Source organism: Oncorhynchus tshawytscha, linkage group LG14 (assembly GCF_018296145.1).
Source record: "Oncorhynchus tshawytscha isolate Ot180627B linkage group LG14, Otsh_v2.0, whole genome shotgun sequence".
In the NCBI taxonomy this organism is placed as follows: Eukaryota; Metazoa; Chordata; class Actinopteri; order Salmoniformes; family Salmonidae; genus Oncorhynchus; species Oncorhynchus tshawytscha.
Window position 1 is genome coordinate 30,934,727 of NC_056442.1, and position 14,742 is coordinate 30,949,468.

The 14,742-nt window shown below is 44.3% G+C and overlaps 1 protein-coding gene across 1 annotated transcript in view; it reads right to left on the reverse strand.

The window, feature by feature from the left end:
* LOC112267006 (short transient receptor potential channel 4) overlaps window positions 1-12,397 on the reverse strand; it is a 32,331-nt gene extending 19,934 nt beyond the window's left edge. The window contains exons 1-3 of the mRNA XM_024444995.2: window positions 11,872-12,397; window positions 9,103-9,290; window positions 8,364-8,582 (exon numbers count right to left, since the gene is read on the reverse strand). Of these exons, the coding sequence (XP_024300763.2) occupies window positions 8,364-8,582; window positions 9,103-9,261 (378 nt within the window). The 5' untranslated portion in view covers window positions 9,262-9,290; window positions 11,872-12,397. The remainder of the gene's footprint in view (window positions 1-8,363; window positions 8,583-9,102; window positions 9,291-11,871) is intronic.
* Between the last annotated feature and the right edge of the window lie 2,345 nt (window positions 12,398-14,742).

Consider the following 14,742-nt stretch of genomic DNA (forward strand, 5'->3'; position numbering starts at 1 on the left):
AGGTGGAGATACAGTAGACAGATGCCACAATCTCCTCTGATAGAAAGATGAGAGGGATGAAATACACTCTTCTATTACACTCCTCTCTCTCTCCATCTGATGGAGGGACAGAATCCTAATTCAGATGTAAGACAGTATGGTGTATGTAGACATTGTCTCAATAGCTAACTGCATGGGTGGCTCTATGCGTTCTTGTCCATCTAGTTAAAAGGGCCTCAGTTGAATCCAAAGTGTTTCAGAGTGTGTTTGTGTGTCAGACCTACTGTATTCTGTTCTATTTCTGTCCTTTGTTTAAAACTAGCTAAAACATAAATGTAACCTTGATAATACACGCTGTAATTTGAATAAGTTGTTTGCATTTCAGGACTGTGTTTGTCTTCCAGTTACTTTTAATGTTGTATTTGGATGGATGGTTCCACCCTGGTTATCTGCACGGGATGCCAGGATGATTATGAGACAATGAGGGCTTGTTCTAAACTCTTCCAGGGAACTCGAGTGGAAACCATAAAGACAAAGCATTAGTAGAACAGAAATGTCTTACTATTAGTTAAATATGAATTGTTAACCATTAATATCAAAGACATCAGGTAAATATGTCATTTTTCTATCACAGCAGATAGAAATACCTTGAGCTCCTTCGTAGATGGCATTGCCAGTGTTCTCTAAGTTCTGATGGGGAGAGTGTCCATATCTTTGTAGGCTGTAGGCCCATTTTGTTGTCATAGTACTCACAGCCTGTTTCCTAACACCAGTAGGAAAGTTCAGTTTGATTTCATTTTAGTAGACACTCTTATCCATAACAACTGGGCTTAAGTACTTTGCTCAGATGCAAATCTACAGATTTTTCACATAGTCGGCTCAGGGATTTGAACCAACAACCTTTACAGTTACTGTCCCAGGGATCTTAACCAATAGGCTACCTGCCAACCCAGGAAATAAGCTTTTCACAGTTTCACATAATAAGATGTCGTCAATAGGCTACAGATGTATCACTATACACAAATCAGTAGCCTATACAGATGAAAGACAGTACATGCCTATTGACTCGTTGGCTAAAGAGGTCAACAGAAATTTAAATCAGATGATTAACATATTACTAAGAGAGTGTATAAATAAACAAACTGTAAATAGAGGAGTCACATGAGGGCTAGGAGATGTGGGGAGGACGATCTAGTCTAGTGGATCAGCTGTGATTTAAATCAAGCGACGAGCAGAGTTAAGCTTTCTCCTTCAGACCTCAGGGAGACCCTGTCTGTTTTAGCATACCTCTGTTCACCTGTTCATGGCTAAGTCTCAGTGGCACCCTATTCCCTATATAGTGCACTATATTTTGATATGGGCCTATAGGGTAGTTTGCACTAAATATGGAATAGGGTTCCATTTTGGGATACACCCAATCAATCAACACAGAGATGGAAGAGAAGAGGCAATTATGTGTAGAAGAGATGCTGTGGAGAATATACTGTCAGAATTATGGTTCAAACATCCATAGTGCAAGTGAATGGGGAAAATGTGTAAATCGCCCATAGTAGCATATCTCATTGCAGTTCTGAGAGAACCTGTTAATTAGTGTAGACCAATACATACAGAGAGAGATGTGAAAAGGGAATTATGTGCAGAAGCAAGAGGGGAGGAGGAAAAATATGTAATTCACAAACATTATATGGTTCAAATATGCAGTGTGTAATAGCATGGAGAAACACTTGTAAATTGCACATTTTCTCCTAGTAGATATCAGTTGAAAGTTAGACTTGAATTTGTATGTTTTCCACTGAGGGGAAAACCAGGGGAAATGGGGGTAGGGGCATTATATAGAAAAGGGGGGTATTAGTTGCAAGTAATCTCATTTGATACACTTAAATCTGCTAATTTCTTAGCTGATCTATCCCCTTAAAAATAAAATAGGGTTGAAGTTGTTCTTTACCATTCGGCCATCAGATTTGCCACCAATATTCCTTATAGGACACATCACTGCACTCTATACTCCTCTGTAAACTGGTCATCTCTGTATACCTGTTGCAAGACCCACTGGTTGGTGCTTATTTATAAAACCCTCTTAGGCCTCACTCCCCCCTATCTGAGACATCTATTGCAGCCTTCATCCTCCACATACAACACCCGTTCTACCAGTCACATTCTGTTAAAGGTCCCCAAAGCGCTTCTTTTCAGTTCACTGCAGCTAGCGACTGGAACGAGCTGCAACAAACACTCAAACTGGACAGTTTTATCTCAATTTCTTCATTCAAAGACTCAATCATGGACACTCTTAATGACAGTTGTGGCTGCTTTGCACGATGTATTGTTGTCTCTACCTTCTTGCCCTTTGTGCTGTTGTCTGTGCCCAATAATGTGTCATGACGTTGCCCTCTTTGGGTACAGCAAGCCCCATCCCCCTCTCTCTGCATCCTACACCTAGGCTGCTGTGGTCAGAGAGAGGTCGTGAATTCCTGGAGGAGATTATCTCCTCATGGCCACAGTATAGAGACAGAGCGAATTTTCATAGAAAACAAAGGAATTTCTTCTACCTCACAGAACTTGTGGTCCGAATAACATTTATGTTCCGGAGAAGGTATAAAAGATCAGTGAAGAATCCAGCTACGAACTGGTTCGTTAGGTGCAATTTTGTGGGGCTCATGGGAGACGGTGCGGCCACATTACCATAACGCTGTTGTCATGACGTTGCCCTCTTTGGGTACAGCGAGCACCATCCCCCTCTCTCTGCTCCTACAACCAGGCTGCTGTGGTCAGAGAGGTTGTAAATTCCTAGGGAAGACCCTGCCTCATGGCCACACAGTATAGAGACAGAGTGAAGTTTCATAGAGAACAAAGGAATTTCTTCCACCTCACAGAACTTGAGGTCCGAACAACATTTATGTTCCGGAGAAGGTATAAAAGATCGGTGAAGAATCCAGCTACGAACTGGTCAGTTTGTTACATTTTGTTGAAGCTCATGGGAGACGGTGTTGCCACATTACCATAACGCTGTTTATATAATACTTCCGGCGCCGACAGAGATGGCCGCCTCGCTTCGCGTTCCTAGGAAACTATGCAGTTTTTTGTTTTTTTACGTGTTATTTCTTACATTAGTACCCCAGGTCATCTTAGGTTTCATTACATACAGTCGAGAAGAACTACTGAATATAAGATCAGCGTCAACTCACCATCAGTACGACCAAGAATATGATTTTCACGAAGCGGATCCTGTGTTCTGCCTTTCAACCAGGACAACGGAATGGATCCCAGCCGGCGACCCAAAAACGACTCCATAAAAGAGGGAAACGAGGCGGTCTTCTGGTCAGACTCCGGAGACGGGCACATCGTGCACCACTCCCTAGCATTCTTCTCGCCAATGTCCAGTCTCTTGACAACAAGGTTGATGAAATCCGCGCAAGGGTAGCATTCCAGAGGGACATCAGAGACTGTAACGTTCTTTGCTTCACGGAAACATGGCTCACTGGAGAGACGCTATCGGAGGCGGTGCAGCCAGCGGGTTTCTCCACGCATCGCGCCGACAGAAACAAACGTCTTTCTGGTAAGAAGAGGGGCGGGGGCGTATGCCTTATGGCTAACGAGACGTGGTGTGATCACAGAAATATACAGGAAGTCAAATCCTTCTGTTCACCTGATTTAGAATTCCTCACAATCAAATGTCGACCGCATTATCTACCAAGAGAATTCTCTTCGATTATAATCACAGCCGTATATATTCCCCCCCAAGCAGACACATCGATGGCTCTGAACGAACTTTATTTGACTCTTTGCAAACTGGAATCTCTACATCCTGAGGCTGCATTCATTGTAGCTGGGGATTTTAACAAGGCTAATCTGAAAACAAGACTCCCTAAATTGTATCAGCATATCGATTGCGCAACTAGGGCTGAAAAACCCTGGATCATTGTTACTCCCACTTCCGCGACGTATATAAGGCCCTGCCCCGCCCTCCTTTCGGAAAAGCTGACCACGACTAACATTTTGCTGATCCCTGCCTACAGACAGAAACTAAAACAAGAAGCTCCCACGCTGAGGTCTGTCCAACGCTGGTCCGACCAAGCTGATTCCACACTCCAAGACTGCTTCCATCACGTGGACTGGGATATGTTTCGTATTGCGTCAGATAACAACATTGACGAATACGCTGATTCGGTGTGCGAGTTCATTAGAACGTGCGTTGAAGATGTCGTTCCCATAGCAACGATTAAAACATTCCCTAACCAGAAACCGTGGATTGATGGCAGCATTCGCATGAAACTGAAAGCGCGAACCACTGCTTTTAATCAGGGCAAGGTGACTGGTAACATGACCGAATACAAACAGTGCAGCTATTCCCTCTGCAAGGCTATCAAACAAGCTAAGCGTCAGTATAGAGACAAAGTAGAATCTCAATTCAACGGCTCAGACGCAAGAGGTATGTGGCAGGATCTACAGTCAATCACGGACTACAAGAAGAAAACCAGCTCAGTCACGGACCAGGATGTCTTGCTCCCAGGCAGACTAAATAACTTTTTTGCCCGCTTTGAGGACAATACAGTGCCACTGACACGGCCTGCAACGAAAACATGCGGACTCTCCTTCACTGCAGCCGAGGTGAGTAAAACATTTAAACGTGTTAACCCTCGCAAGGCTGCAGGCCCAGACGGCATCCCCAGCCGCGCCCTCAGAGCATGCGCAGACCAGCTGGCCGGTGTGTTCACGGACATATTCAATCAATCCCTATACCAGTCTGCTGTTCCCACATGCTTCAAGAGGGCCACCATTGTTCCTGTTCCCAAGAAAGCTAAGGTAACTGAGCTAATCGACTACCGCCCCGTAGCACTCACTTCCGTCATCATGAAGTGCTTTGAGAGACTAGTCAAGGACCATATCACCTCCACCCTACCTGACACCCTAGACCCACTGAAATTTGCTTACCGCCCAAATAGGTCCACAGACGATGCAATCTCAATGACACTGCACACTGCCCTAACCCATCTGGACAAGAGGAATACCTATGTGAGAATGCTGTTCATCGACTACAGCTCAGCATTCAACACCATAGTACCCTCCAAGCTCGTCATCAAGCTCGAGACCCTGGGTCTCGACCCCGCCCTGTGCAACTGGGTACTGGACTTCCTGACGGGCTGCCCCCAGGTGGTGAGGGTAGGCAACAACATCTCCACCCTGCTGATCCTCAACACTGGGGCCCCACAAGGGTGCGTTCTCAGCGCCTCTCCTGTACTCCCTGTTCACCCACGACTGCGTGGCCACGCACGCCTCCAACTCAATCATCAAGTTTGCGGACAACACAACAGTGGTAGACTTGATTACCAACAACGACGAGACGGCCTACAGGGAGGAGGTGAGGGCCCTCGGAGTGTGGTGTCAGGAAAATAACCTCACACTCAACGTCAACAAAACTAAGGAGATGATTGTGGACTTCAGGAAACAGCAGAGGGAACACCCCCCTATCCACATCGATGGAACAGTAGTGGAGAGGGTAGTAAGTTTTAAGTTCCTCGGCATACACATCACAGACAAACTGAATTGGTCCACTCACACAGACAGCATCGTGAAGAAGGCGCAGCAGCGCCTCTTCAACCTCAGGAGGCTTGTCACCAAATTCGGCTTGTCACCAAAAGCACTCACAAACTTCTACAGATGCACAATCGAGAGCATCCTGACGGGCTGTATCACCGCCTGGTACGGCAACTGTGTCACCGCCTGGTACGGCCCACAACCGTAAGGCTCTCCAGAGGGTAGTGAGGTCTGCACAACGCATCACCGGGGGCAAACTACCTGCCCTCCAGGACACCTACACCACCCGATGTTACAGGAAGGCCATAAAGATCATCAAGGACAACAACCACCCGAGCCACTGCCTGTTCACCCCGCTGTCATCCAGAAGGCGAGGTCAGTACAGGTGCATCAAAGCTGGGACCGAGAGACTGAAAAACAGCTTCTATCTCAAGGCCATCAGACTGTTAAACAGCCGCCACTAACATTGAGTGGCTGCTGCCAACACACTGACTCAACTCCAGCCACTTTAATAATGGGAATTGATGGGAAATGATGTAAAATATATCACTAGCCACTTTAAACAATGCTACCTAATATGTTTACATACCCTACATTATTCATCTCATATGTATATACTGTACTCTATATCATCTACTGCATCCTTATGTAATACATGTATCACTAGCCACTTTAACTATGCCACTTTGTTTACATACTCATCTCATATGTATATACTGTACTCGATACCATCTACTGTATCTTGCCTAAGCTGCTCTGTACCATCACTCATTCATATATCTTTATGTACACATTCTTTATCCCCTTACACTGTGTATAAGACAGTAGTTTTTTTTTTTGAATTGTTAGTTAGATTACTTGTTGGATTATTACTGAATTGTCGGAACTAGAAGCACAAGCATTTCGCTACACTCGCATTAACATCTGCTAACCATATGTATGTGACAAATAAAATTTGATTTGATTTTGATTTGATAATAGCCTCAGATATGAGGTTTACATCTAATTGTTGTATAAGATGAATGAGGATGAGGATGAGGATGATACTGTTTGTAAAATTGTGTAATGTGATTCTGGACTGTTTAATGAAGAAAACTCCAATTCCCTTTTGAGTTTAACTAAATCAGAGGACCGCCCATGAGCCCAGTTAGGAAACAGCAGAGGGAACACCCCCCTATCCACATCGATGGTACAGTAGTGGAGAGGGTAGTAAGTTTTAAGTTCCTCGGCATACACAACACAGACAAACTGAATTGGTCCACTCACACAGACAGCATCGTGAAGAAGGCATCCTGGTACAGGCCCTTTTCTGCAACTCCTGAATAAAACCCCAACTTTGAGAAATTCTCACTAGACCATGTTTTTCTCCATTACGAGAGGACAAAGGTTGAGATGATTGCTGAATCTTTTAACCATACCACGTGGTTAAACTCTTAGACTATCGATACTGACAGAATAAGAACAAGTCTTTGATATTAATGACTAGTCTGCAGCTAGGAATTCGGTATCATTGAATGCGAAGAACGACAACCGCAGAGACATCCATTCTACAACAACATGAATGAATGTCACTCTGAACTACCCACGACAGAGAGAGAGAGAGAGAGAGAGAAGACGGAAACTCTCTAACAGAAACGAACTTATCAACAGCGATCAAGACGACACACGGAGCGTAAATATATATATTGATTGCAATTGTTCCCGAATGAGTGAGCGTTCATGTGCAAAGGATTAGCATTTCAATTGTTATAATTATCAACTCTGTAGGGACTTCTCAGTCGACCCCCACTTCCCTTTTTGTCTAACAAGCCGCCATACCGGTTTAGCCCACTAGGGCACATTCCCCTATCATTTCTTGTAACCATTTTTATTCTGTTTGTTTGTGTGTGCACTTCTGTGATTGTTTAGTTAGTTAATAAATACATTATTTGAGACAATTGATGTATGGATGACTCATAGTGAACACTGGGTTCGTGCAGATAACCAACAATTGACGTTTGGAATGAGACTAACGTGAGGTAAAATAAATAATTCATTAATTCAGAAGACTATTGATCAGATATGAAAATATCTGAAAAGTTATATTAGGAAAATTATAACTTTGTAATCTGATTATTTTCCTGGGTGCCCCGACTTCCTAGTTAATTACAGTTACATGATTAATCAGTTTAATCGCGTAATACTAATTACAGAGAATATTTGATAAAAACGAAGTCTCATTTAATGATAGTAAAGACACGACAAATGTTTGTGCCATGTTTTGTGCTGCTACCATGTTGTGTTGCTACCATGTTGTTGTTATGTTGTGTTGCTACCATGCTGTGTTGTCATGTGTTGCTGCCATGCCATGTTGTTGTCTTAGGTCTCTCTTTATGTAGTGTTGTGTTGTCTCTCTTGTCGTGATGTGTGTTTTGTCCTATATTTTTATTTAATTTATTTAAATTTTGAATCCCCTGTCCCCGTAGGAGGCCTTTTACCTTTTGGTAGGCCGTCATTGTAAATAGGAATTTGTTCTTAAGTGACTTGCCTGGTTAAATAAAGGTTTAAAAAAAAGGTTGTTAAGAAATGTATCCTTATAGGAATGAGTATGTGCCTGGTAGGGCATGGGTTAGTGTAATGCACAGGAAAAACAAGAGGGAATATAGTAGAGACTGTTCTATGTCGACATGTCAGATCTAAGGCCTTTCTCAAGACCAGTCTGATTGTAAAGCAGGTAGCCTATTGGTTTGTGATAACACAAGGAGAGTGTGCTGTATGCAGGTGAATGTAGGCTAGTCACCCCTCCACCAAGTGACTATAGCCAACACTCAACAACAGGGTGCCATTTGAGAAGTACACTGTAACTATCCTACCTGTTTCTCCCCACTGGGCTTCTTGTGGTTGAGCAGCAGTTCCACGGCCCCCACCACCTCTTTACGGATGGCGTGTAGGAGAGCATCACCGACGTACACGTTATAGGTGAGCAGCAGCTCTATAATCTCCAGGTTCTCATTCTCTATAGCGATCAGCAGAGCTGTGCGGCCCAAGGGGTCTATACAGTTAATGTTGATCCGGAAGTAGATCTCTGCCTCCTACAAGCGGGGGGGGGGTGACAACGGATGATTACTTAGTTTTACAGTATCAAGATAGCAAATTGTATCATGTTTATTGATATTGTACTTGAACTGAGACTTATTTATCCCTCCCTCCCCTCTCCCTCCCTTCTCTTCCCTCCCTCCCTCACCTCTTACCTTTCTCCATCTCCCATCCCTCTACTCCCTCCATCCCTACCTCTAGAGCTTGTTTGATGGAAGTATAGTATGCTTTCTCCTACCTCCTTAATCTCCCCCTCCCTTCCTCCCTCTCTCCACCTCTTTCTCCCTCCCTCCCCATTCCTCACTCATCCCTCCCTCTCCTCCCTTCTTCCCTACTTCCAGAGACCGTTTGACTGAGGCATAGTCTCCACCATCCCCTCCCTTCCTCCCTCCCCTTTTCCTCTCCGCCCTGCATCCCTACCTCTAGAGCCTGTTTGACTGAGGCATAGTCTCCTTTCTCCACCATCCCCTCCCTCCCTTCCTCCCTCCTCCTTTCCTCTCCTCCCTTCATCCCTACCTCTAGAGCCTGTTTGACTGAGGCGTAGTCTCCTTTCTCCACTGCTCCCAGGTAGTTCCTTTCCAGGCCAGACAGTTCAGACTCGGCCCTAACAATCCTCAGAGGGATCCGGTCCCTGTAGGAGGAGTTGTCTGTCCTCCGGTAGTACAGTTGAGACATCGCTGCTACTGCTAGGCAATCTCACTCACCTAGACAGGTTAGATTAGATAACATTGATTACCCCTTATCTACATTTTGGGGAGGCAGTGGACAGAGACAGGGACACAGATCCTTGCATATTCAGTTCATATTGTATTTAATTGTGGACTGCCACTCCAAAATAAACATTTAACATTTTTTTAAAGTACATAAATACGAAGTATTGATCATTATGATCATATTAAATAGTTTAAAAAGTACAAAATACATTTAGTATGTAGAGGGACAGAAACAAAAATAAGTGAGCCTCCATCCCCAACCACCCATCCATTCCCCCAACCCCACTCAACCAACATGTCTCCATGTCTTTTACATAACTCATCAGTGTCATTATTCTCCTAACCATCCAGGCTGCATCACATCCGGCAGTGATTGGGAGTACCATAGGGCAGCACACAATTGGCCCAGAGTCTTGGCCCAGAGTCTTGGCCCAGAGGTCTGGCCGGCGTTGTAAATAAGAATTTGTTCATAACTGACTTGCCTAGTTAAATAAAGGTAAAACACTTTTTTTGCTTTTTTAAAACCACCAATGTAAATTCTCCCTGTAATTCTCCTTTGTTGTTAGCAGGCACAAAGCAACCTGGTCTCAGAGAAAGACATAATATAATACTAAAGTATTATACATAGTAGAATACTAAACTCAGCAAGAAAGGAAACATCCTCTCACTGTCAACTGCATTTATTTTCAGCAAAATTAAAGTGTAAATATTTGTATGAACATTCAACAACTGAGACATAATCTGAACAAATTCCACAGACATGTGACTAACAGAAATGAAATAATGTGTCCCTGAACAAAGGAGGGGGGGATCAAAAGCAACAGTCAGTATCTGGCCACCACTTGCATTAAGTACTGCAGTACATCTCTTCCTCATGGACTGCACCAGATTTGCCCGTTCTTGCTGTGAGATGATACCCCACTCTTCTACCAAGGCACCTGCAAGTTCCCGGACATTTCTGGGGGGATTGTCCCTAGCCCTCACCCTCCGATCCAATAAGTCCCAGACGTGCTCAATGGGATTGAGATCCGGGCTCTTCGCTGGCCATGGCAGAACACTGACATTCCTGTCTTGCAGGAAATCACACACAGAATGAGCAGTATGGCTGGTGGCATTGTCATGCTGGAGGGTCATGTCAGGATGAGCCTGCAGGAAGGGTACCACATGAGGGAGGAGGATGTCTTCCCTGTAACATACAGCGTTGAGATTTCCTGCAATGACAACAAGCTCAGTCCGATGATGCTGTGACACACCGCCCCAGACCATGACGGACCCTCCACCTCCAAATCGATCCCGCTCCAGAGTACATGGCTCGGTATAACACTCATTCCTTCGACGATAAACGTGAATCCGACCATCACCCCTGGTGAGACAAGACCACGACTCGTCAGTGAAGAGCACTTTTTGCCAGTCCTGTCTGGTACAGCGACGGTGGGTTTGTGCCCATAGGTGACGTTGTTGTGATGCCTAGTGAGGACCTGCCTTACAATAGGCCTACAAGCCCTCAGTCCAGGCTCTCTCAGCCTATTGCGGACATTCTGAGCACTGATGGAGGGATTGTGCGTTCCTGGTGTAACTCGGGCAGTTGTTGTTGCCATCCTGTACGTGTCCTGCAGGTGTGATGTTCAGATGTACCGATCCTGTGCAGGTGTTGTTACACGTGGTCTGCCACTGCGAGGATGATCAGCTGTCCGTTCTGTCTCCCTGTAGCGCTGTCTTAGGCATCTCACAGTACGGGCATTGCAATTTGTTGCCCTGGCCACATCTGCAGTCCTCATGCCTCCTTGCAGCATGCCTAAGGCACGTTCATGCAGATGAGCAGGGACCCTGGGTATCGTTCTTTGGTGTTTGTCAGAGTCAGTAGAAAGGCCTCTTTAGTGTCCTAAATTTTCATAACTATGAACTTAAATGCCTACCGTCTGTAAGTTGTTAGTGTCTTAACGGCTGATCCACAGGTGCATGTTCATTAATTGTTTATGGTTCATTGAACATGCATGGGAAACAGTGTTTAAACCTTTTACAATTAAGATCTGTGAAGTTATTTTGATTTTTACAAATTATATTTGAAAGACAGGGTCCTGAAAAAGGGACATTTCTTTTTTTGCTGAGTTTATATGTCCTCCAAATATGATAACTTAGGTCATCCAATGTGTACATACTATACGTCCTGTAATTCATAGGATATTATATGACTGCTATTCCATTCATTATGTAATGTGTAATACTAAATAGAGTGAGTCCGATTTACATAATAAATCTTACCCTGAGGCCAGGTTGACTTATTCTGACGTTCATGGCAGTAAAGCAAAATATTTAGCAGAATCTAAATCGACAAAAATCCAGAGTCTAACAACAAAGTCAGCAAAGCAATTATATACATTTGATGGATAATTGTATTATGTATTAGTTTATTATCAAATGAATATGATATCAACTGCTGGTAATAACTGAATTTGGCTAAAGCCATTAATTTCCTCAAACGTTCAGTGTGGTTGTTCGCAGGGCATCCCATCGATGCCAATATACTATACAAATGCATTATACACGCAAGCAAAAACACAGCTGAACTTACCCTCTCGGTCCTGTACGTTTTGACTATGACATTTGATTGTCAAAAAATGAAACACCTCTCTTCCATTACTTGAAACACATAGGCCTACAACAGCAGGTCTTCTGTGGGTTGCAGAACAGAAATAGGACGAAGAAAAACTATTCCACCTTGTTCCTTTGTGTATTCCAGTTGACAGTAGTAGCATATGCTGAATAAGGAGCCTAAAGTAACAACGTTATAATTAGAGCAAGCTAATAGTGTCTTCCTCTCTGGTCGCGATCAAAGATATTTGCAAAATAAATGATATTACAGAATTGTCAACATAATTCCATCAGAATTATCGGGACTCGTAAGCATTCAATTCAGTAGAAGGTGTGATCTTGGATGTTTTAAAGTGTAAGAAATCCACCCTCGTTCAAAACATTCGCAAACACGCAATCAAGCCCGTTTGAAGAGACGCACACATCCTCTTCGCTGCCTCCAGCTTCGCGCGCTCTTCGGTTGATAGACTACAGGAGAGTCTCGTGACTCAGTAGGAGTGTGTTTGTTCGCAAATGAAAAGCATGCAGGGGTAACACAGACGCACAATCCACTATCATCCTTTGAGATGCATGTCCATGTGAATTGATTGATTGGTAAAAAAATGTTTGATAATTCCAAGTAAAAGCTTGTTCCAGCCAGAGACAACATTAAATATGGCAACATTGCAGGGAATATCCAAACCACTGCAAATTTAACTGAGTGACCCTTTTCTAATTTAAGCAACACTTTTTCCAATAAATGTAGTGGAGAAAAACATGACGTTGAACTATTTCATGAGATGTAACAGGTGGCATTGCATTTGTCATGGGATGGGTTCGTCATGGGTTGATGCAGCTGATGAAGTGAACGACGTTATTATGCTCCTCCAGACACTTCAATAACTTAATTTGTCTCCTTCTGAATAAAGTAGAACTAAGAGAATTGTGATGGCTTTCAATTTGGAGCCACTGGATAGGGTTAGGAAGACTGAACAGGGGGGATGGAGAAGGCAGAACTATAGAACGTTCCTGAGGGAACTTAATATTGTAAATAATATTGTAAAGTCCAATGTCAGCCAGGTGACATTCATCCTGAAGCAAACAGAGAGATAGACAATAACAGTGCAGGAGGACAGGGGCTGAACATAGTAGGGCATTTCCCATGGCTCTGACAGTTTAACACATATGTTCGTGCTGAACAGTTGTCTTTATCACATTAGAGGAGAACTGAAGAGGCGTAGTTGACTAATTGAATTAATATTAATAATCTGATTGAGTTACATTCAATTAGTTTAGTTAGGAGGACTGAGAAACAGAAGAAATTGCGTTAGGACTAATGAACCTGATGTTGGAACATTTAGTTGGGGACATGCAACATTTATGTTCTGTGCATTGTGTCCTAAAATCTTCAGAATTATTTGTCAATTTTTATAATCCTTAACAGCATTTACAATCAGCATGTACTGTAGATGTGCTCACAGTCTTAGTGAACATCTAAGAGCACCTCATCAAGTCCCTACAAGAGAAAACTGGAGAAGCTTTTCTATAGGAACAACCTACATAAGATGAAACACTGCACAACCAATCCTTACAATAATTAAGAGGCTACTTTGTTTTACAAGCTCATGTAAACATATGACAACATCAGGTTCTGTTCTCCTCACTGTCGGCATGGACAGTGAGACAGAGCAGAGGCACGAGTTGTGAATGTTTCCCATCAGCCCGGCAGCAGGGACATGACTCTGCAGACTGCACATCTTCAAAAAAATAAGGACAGTCAGGAGGACAGGACAGAGCACATCCAGAGTTGTTGAAAATGTCCCAACGTCAAGACAATGCTTCACTTCTTTAAACAACCTGACCGTTAAGAGAGGATAGGAGAGGACAGGATAGGGAAGTTGATGTGGCACATGCTCCATCTCTTAGACTGATTATTTTATAAATTCCTCTACCACAGTGAGGAGTCCCTCTCCCACAGCCCTGTCAGAGGCAGTAGGAGACGGAGTGAGGAGTCCCTCTCCCACAGCCCTGTCAGAGGCAGTAGGAGACGGAGTGAGGAGGTCCTCTCCCACAGCCCTGTCAGAGGCAGTAGGAGACGGAGTGAGGAGGTCCTCTCCCACAGCCCTGTCAGAGGCAGTAGGAGACGGAGTGAGGAGGTCCTCTCCCACAGCCCTGTCAGAGGCAGTAGGAGACGGAGTGAGGAGTCCCTCTCCCACAGCCCTGTCAGAGGCAGTAGGAGACGGAGTGAGGAGTCCCTCTCCCACAGCCCTGTCAGAGGCAGTAGGAGACGGAGTGAGGAGGTCCTCTCCCACAGCCCTGTCAGAGGCAGTAGGAGACGGAGTGAGGAGGTCCTCTCCCACAGCCCTGTCAGAGGCAGTAGGAGACGGAGTGAGGAGTCCCTCTCCCACAGCCCTGTCAGAGGCAGTAGGAGACGGAGTGAGGAGTCCCTCTCCCACAGCCCTGTCAGAGGCAGTAGGAGACGGAGTGAGGAGGTCCTCTCCCACAGCCCTGTCAGAGGCAGTAGGAGACAGAGTGAGGAGGTCCTCTCCACAGCCAGTCTGGGCACCAGTCTGTTCGTCCTATCATGCCACTCCTTGCCACACTTTGTCATGTTTGGCATGGCAAGAAGTTCACATAAATCAAACTTTATTTGTCACATGCGCCGAATACAAGTGTAGACCTTACCGTGAAATGCTTTACTTACAAGCCCTTAACCCACAATGCAGTTACAGTTACAATGATGAGTTGGAGCCCTCTTTATACAACTGTCGTTCTTACACATAATTTGATCAAATGATCATTTGATCATTCAGAACTGATGTGAACTTGTTTTCTTCATTTCCATCACTGTACCAAAACAACATTCTTAGGC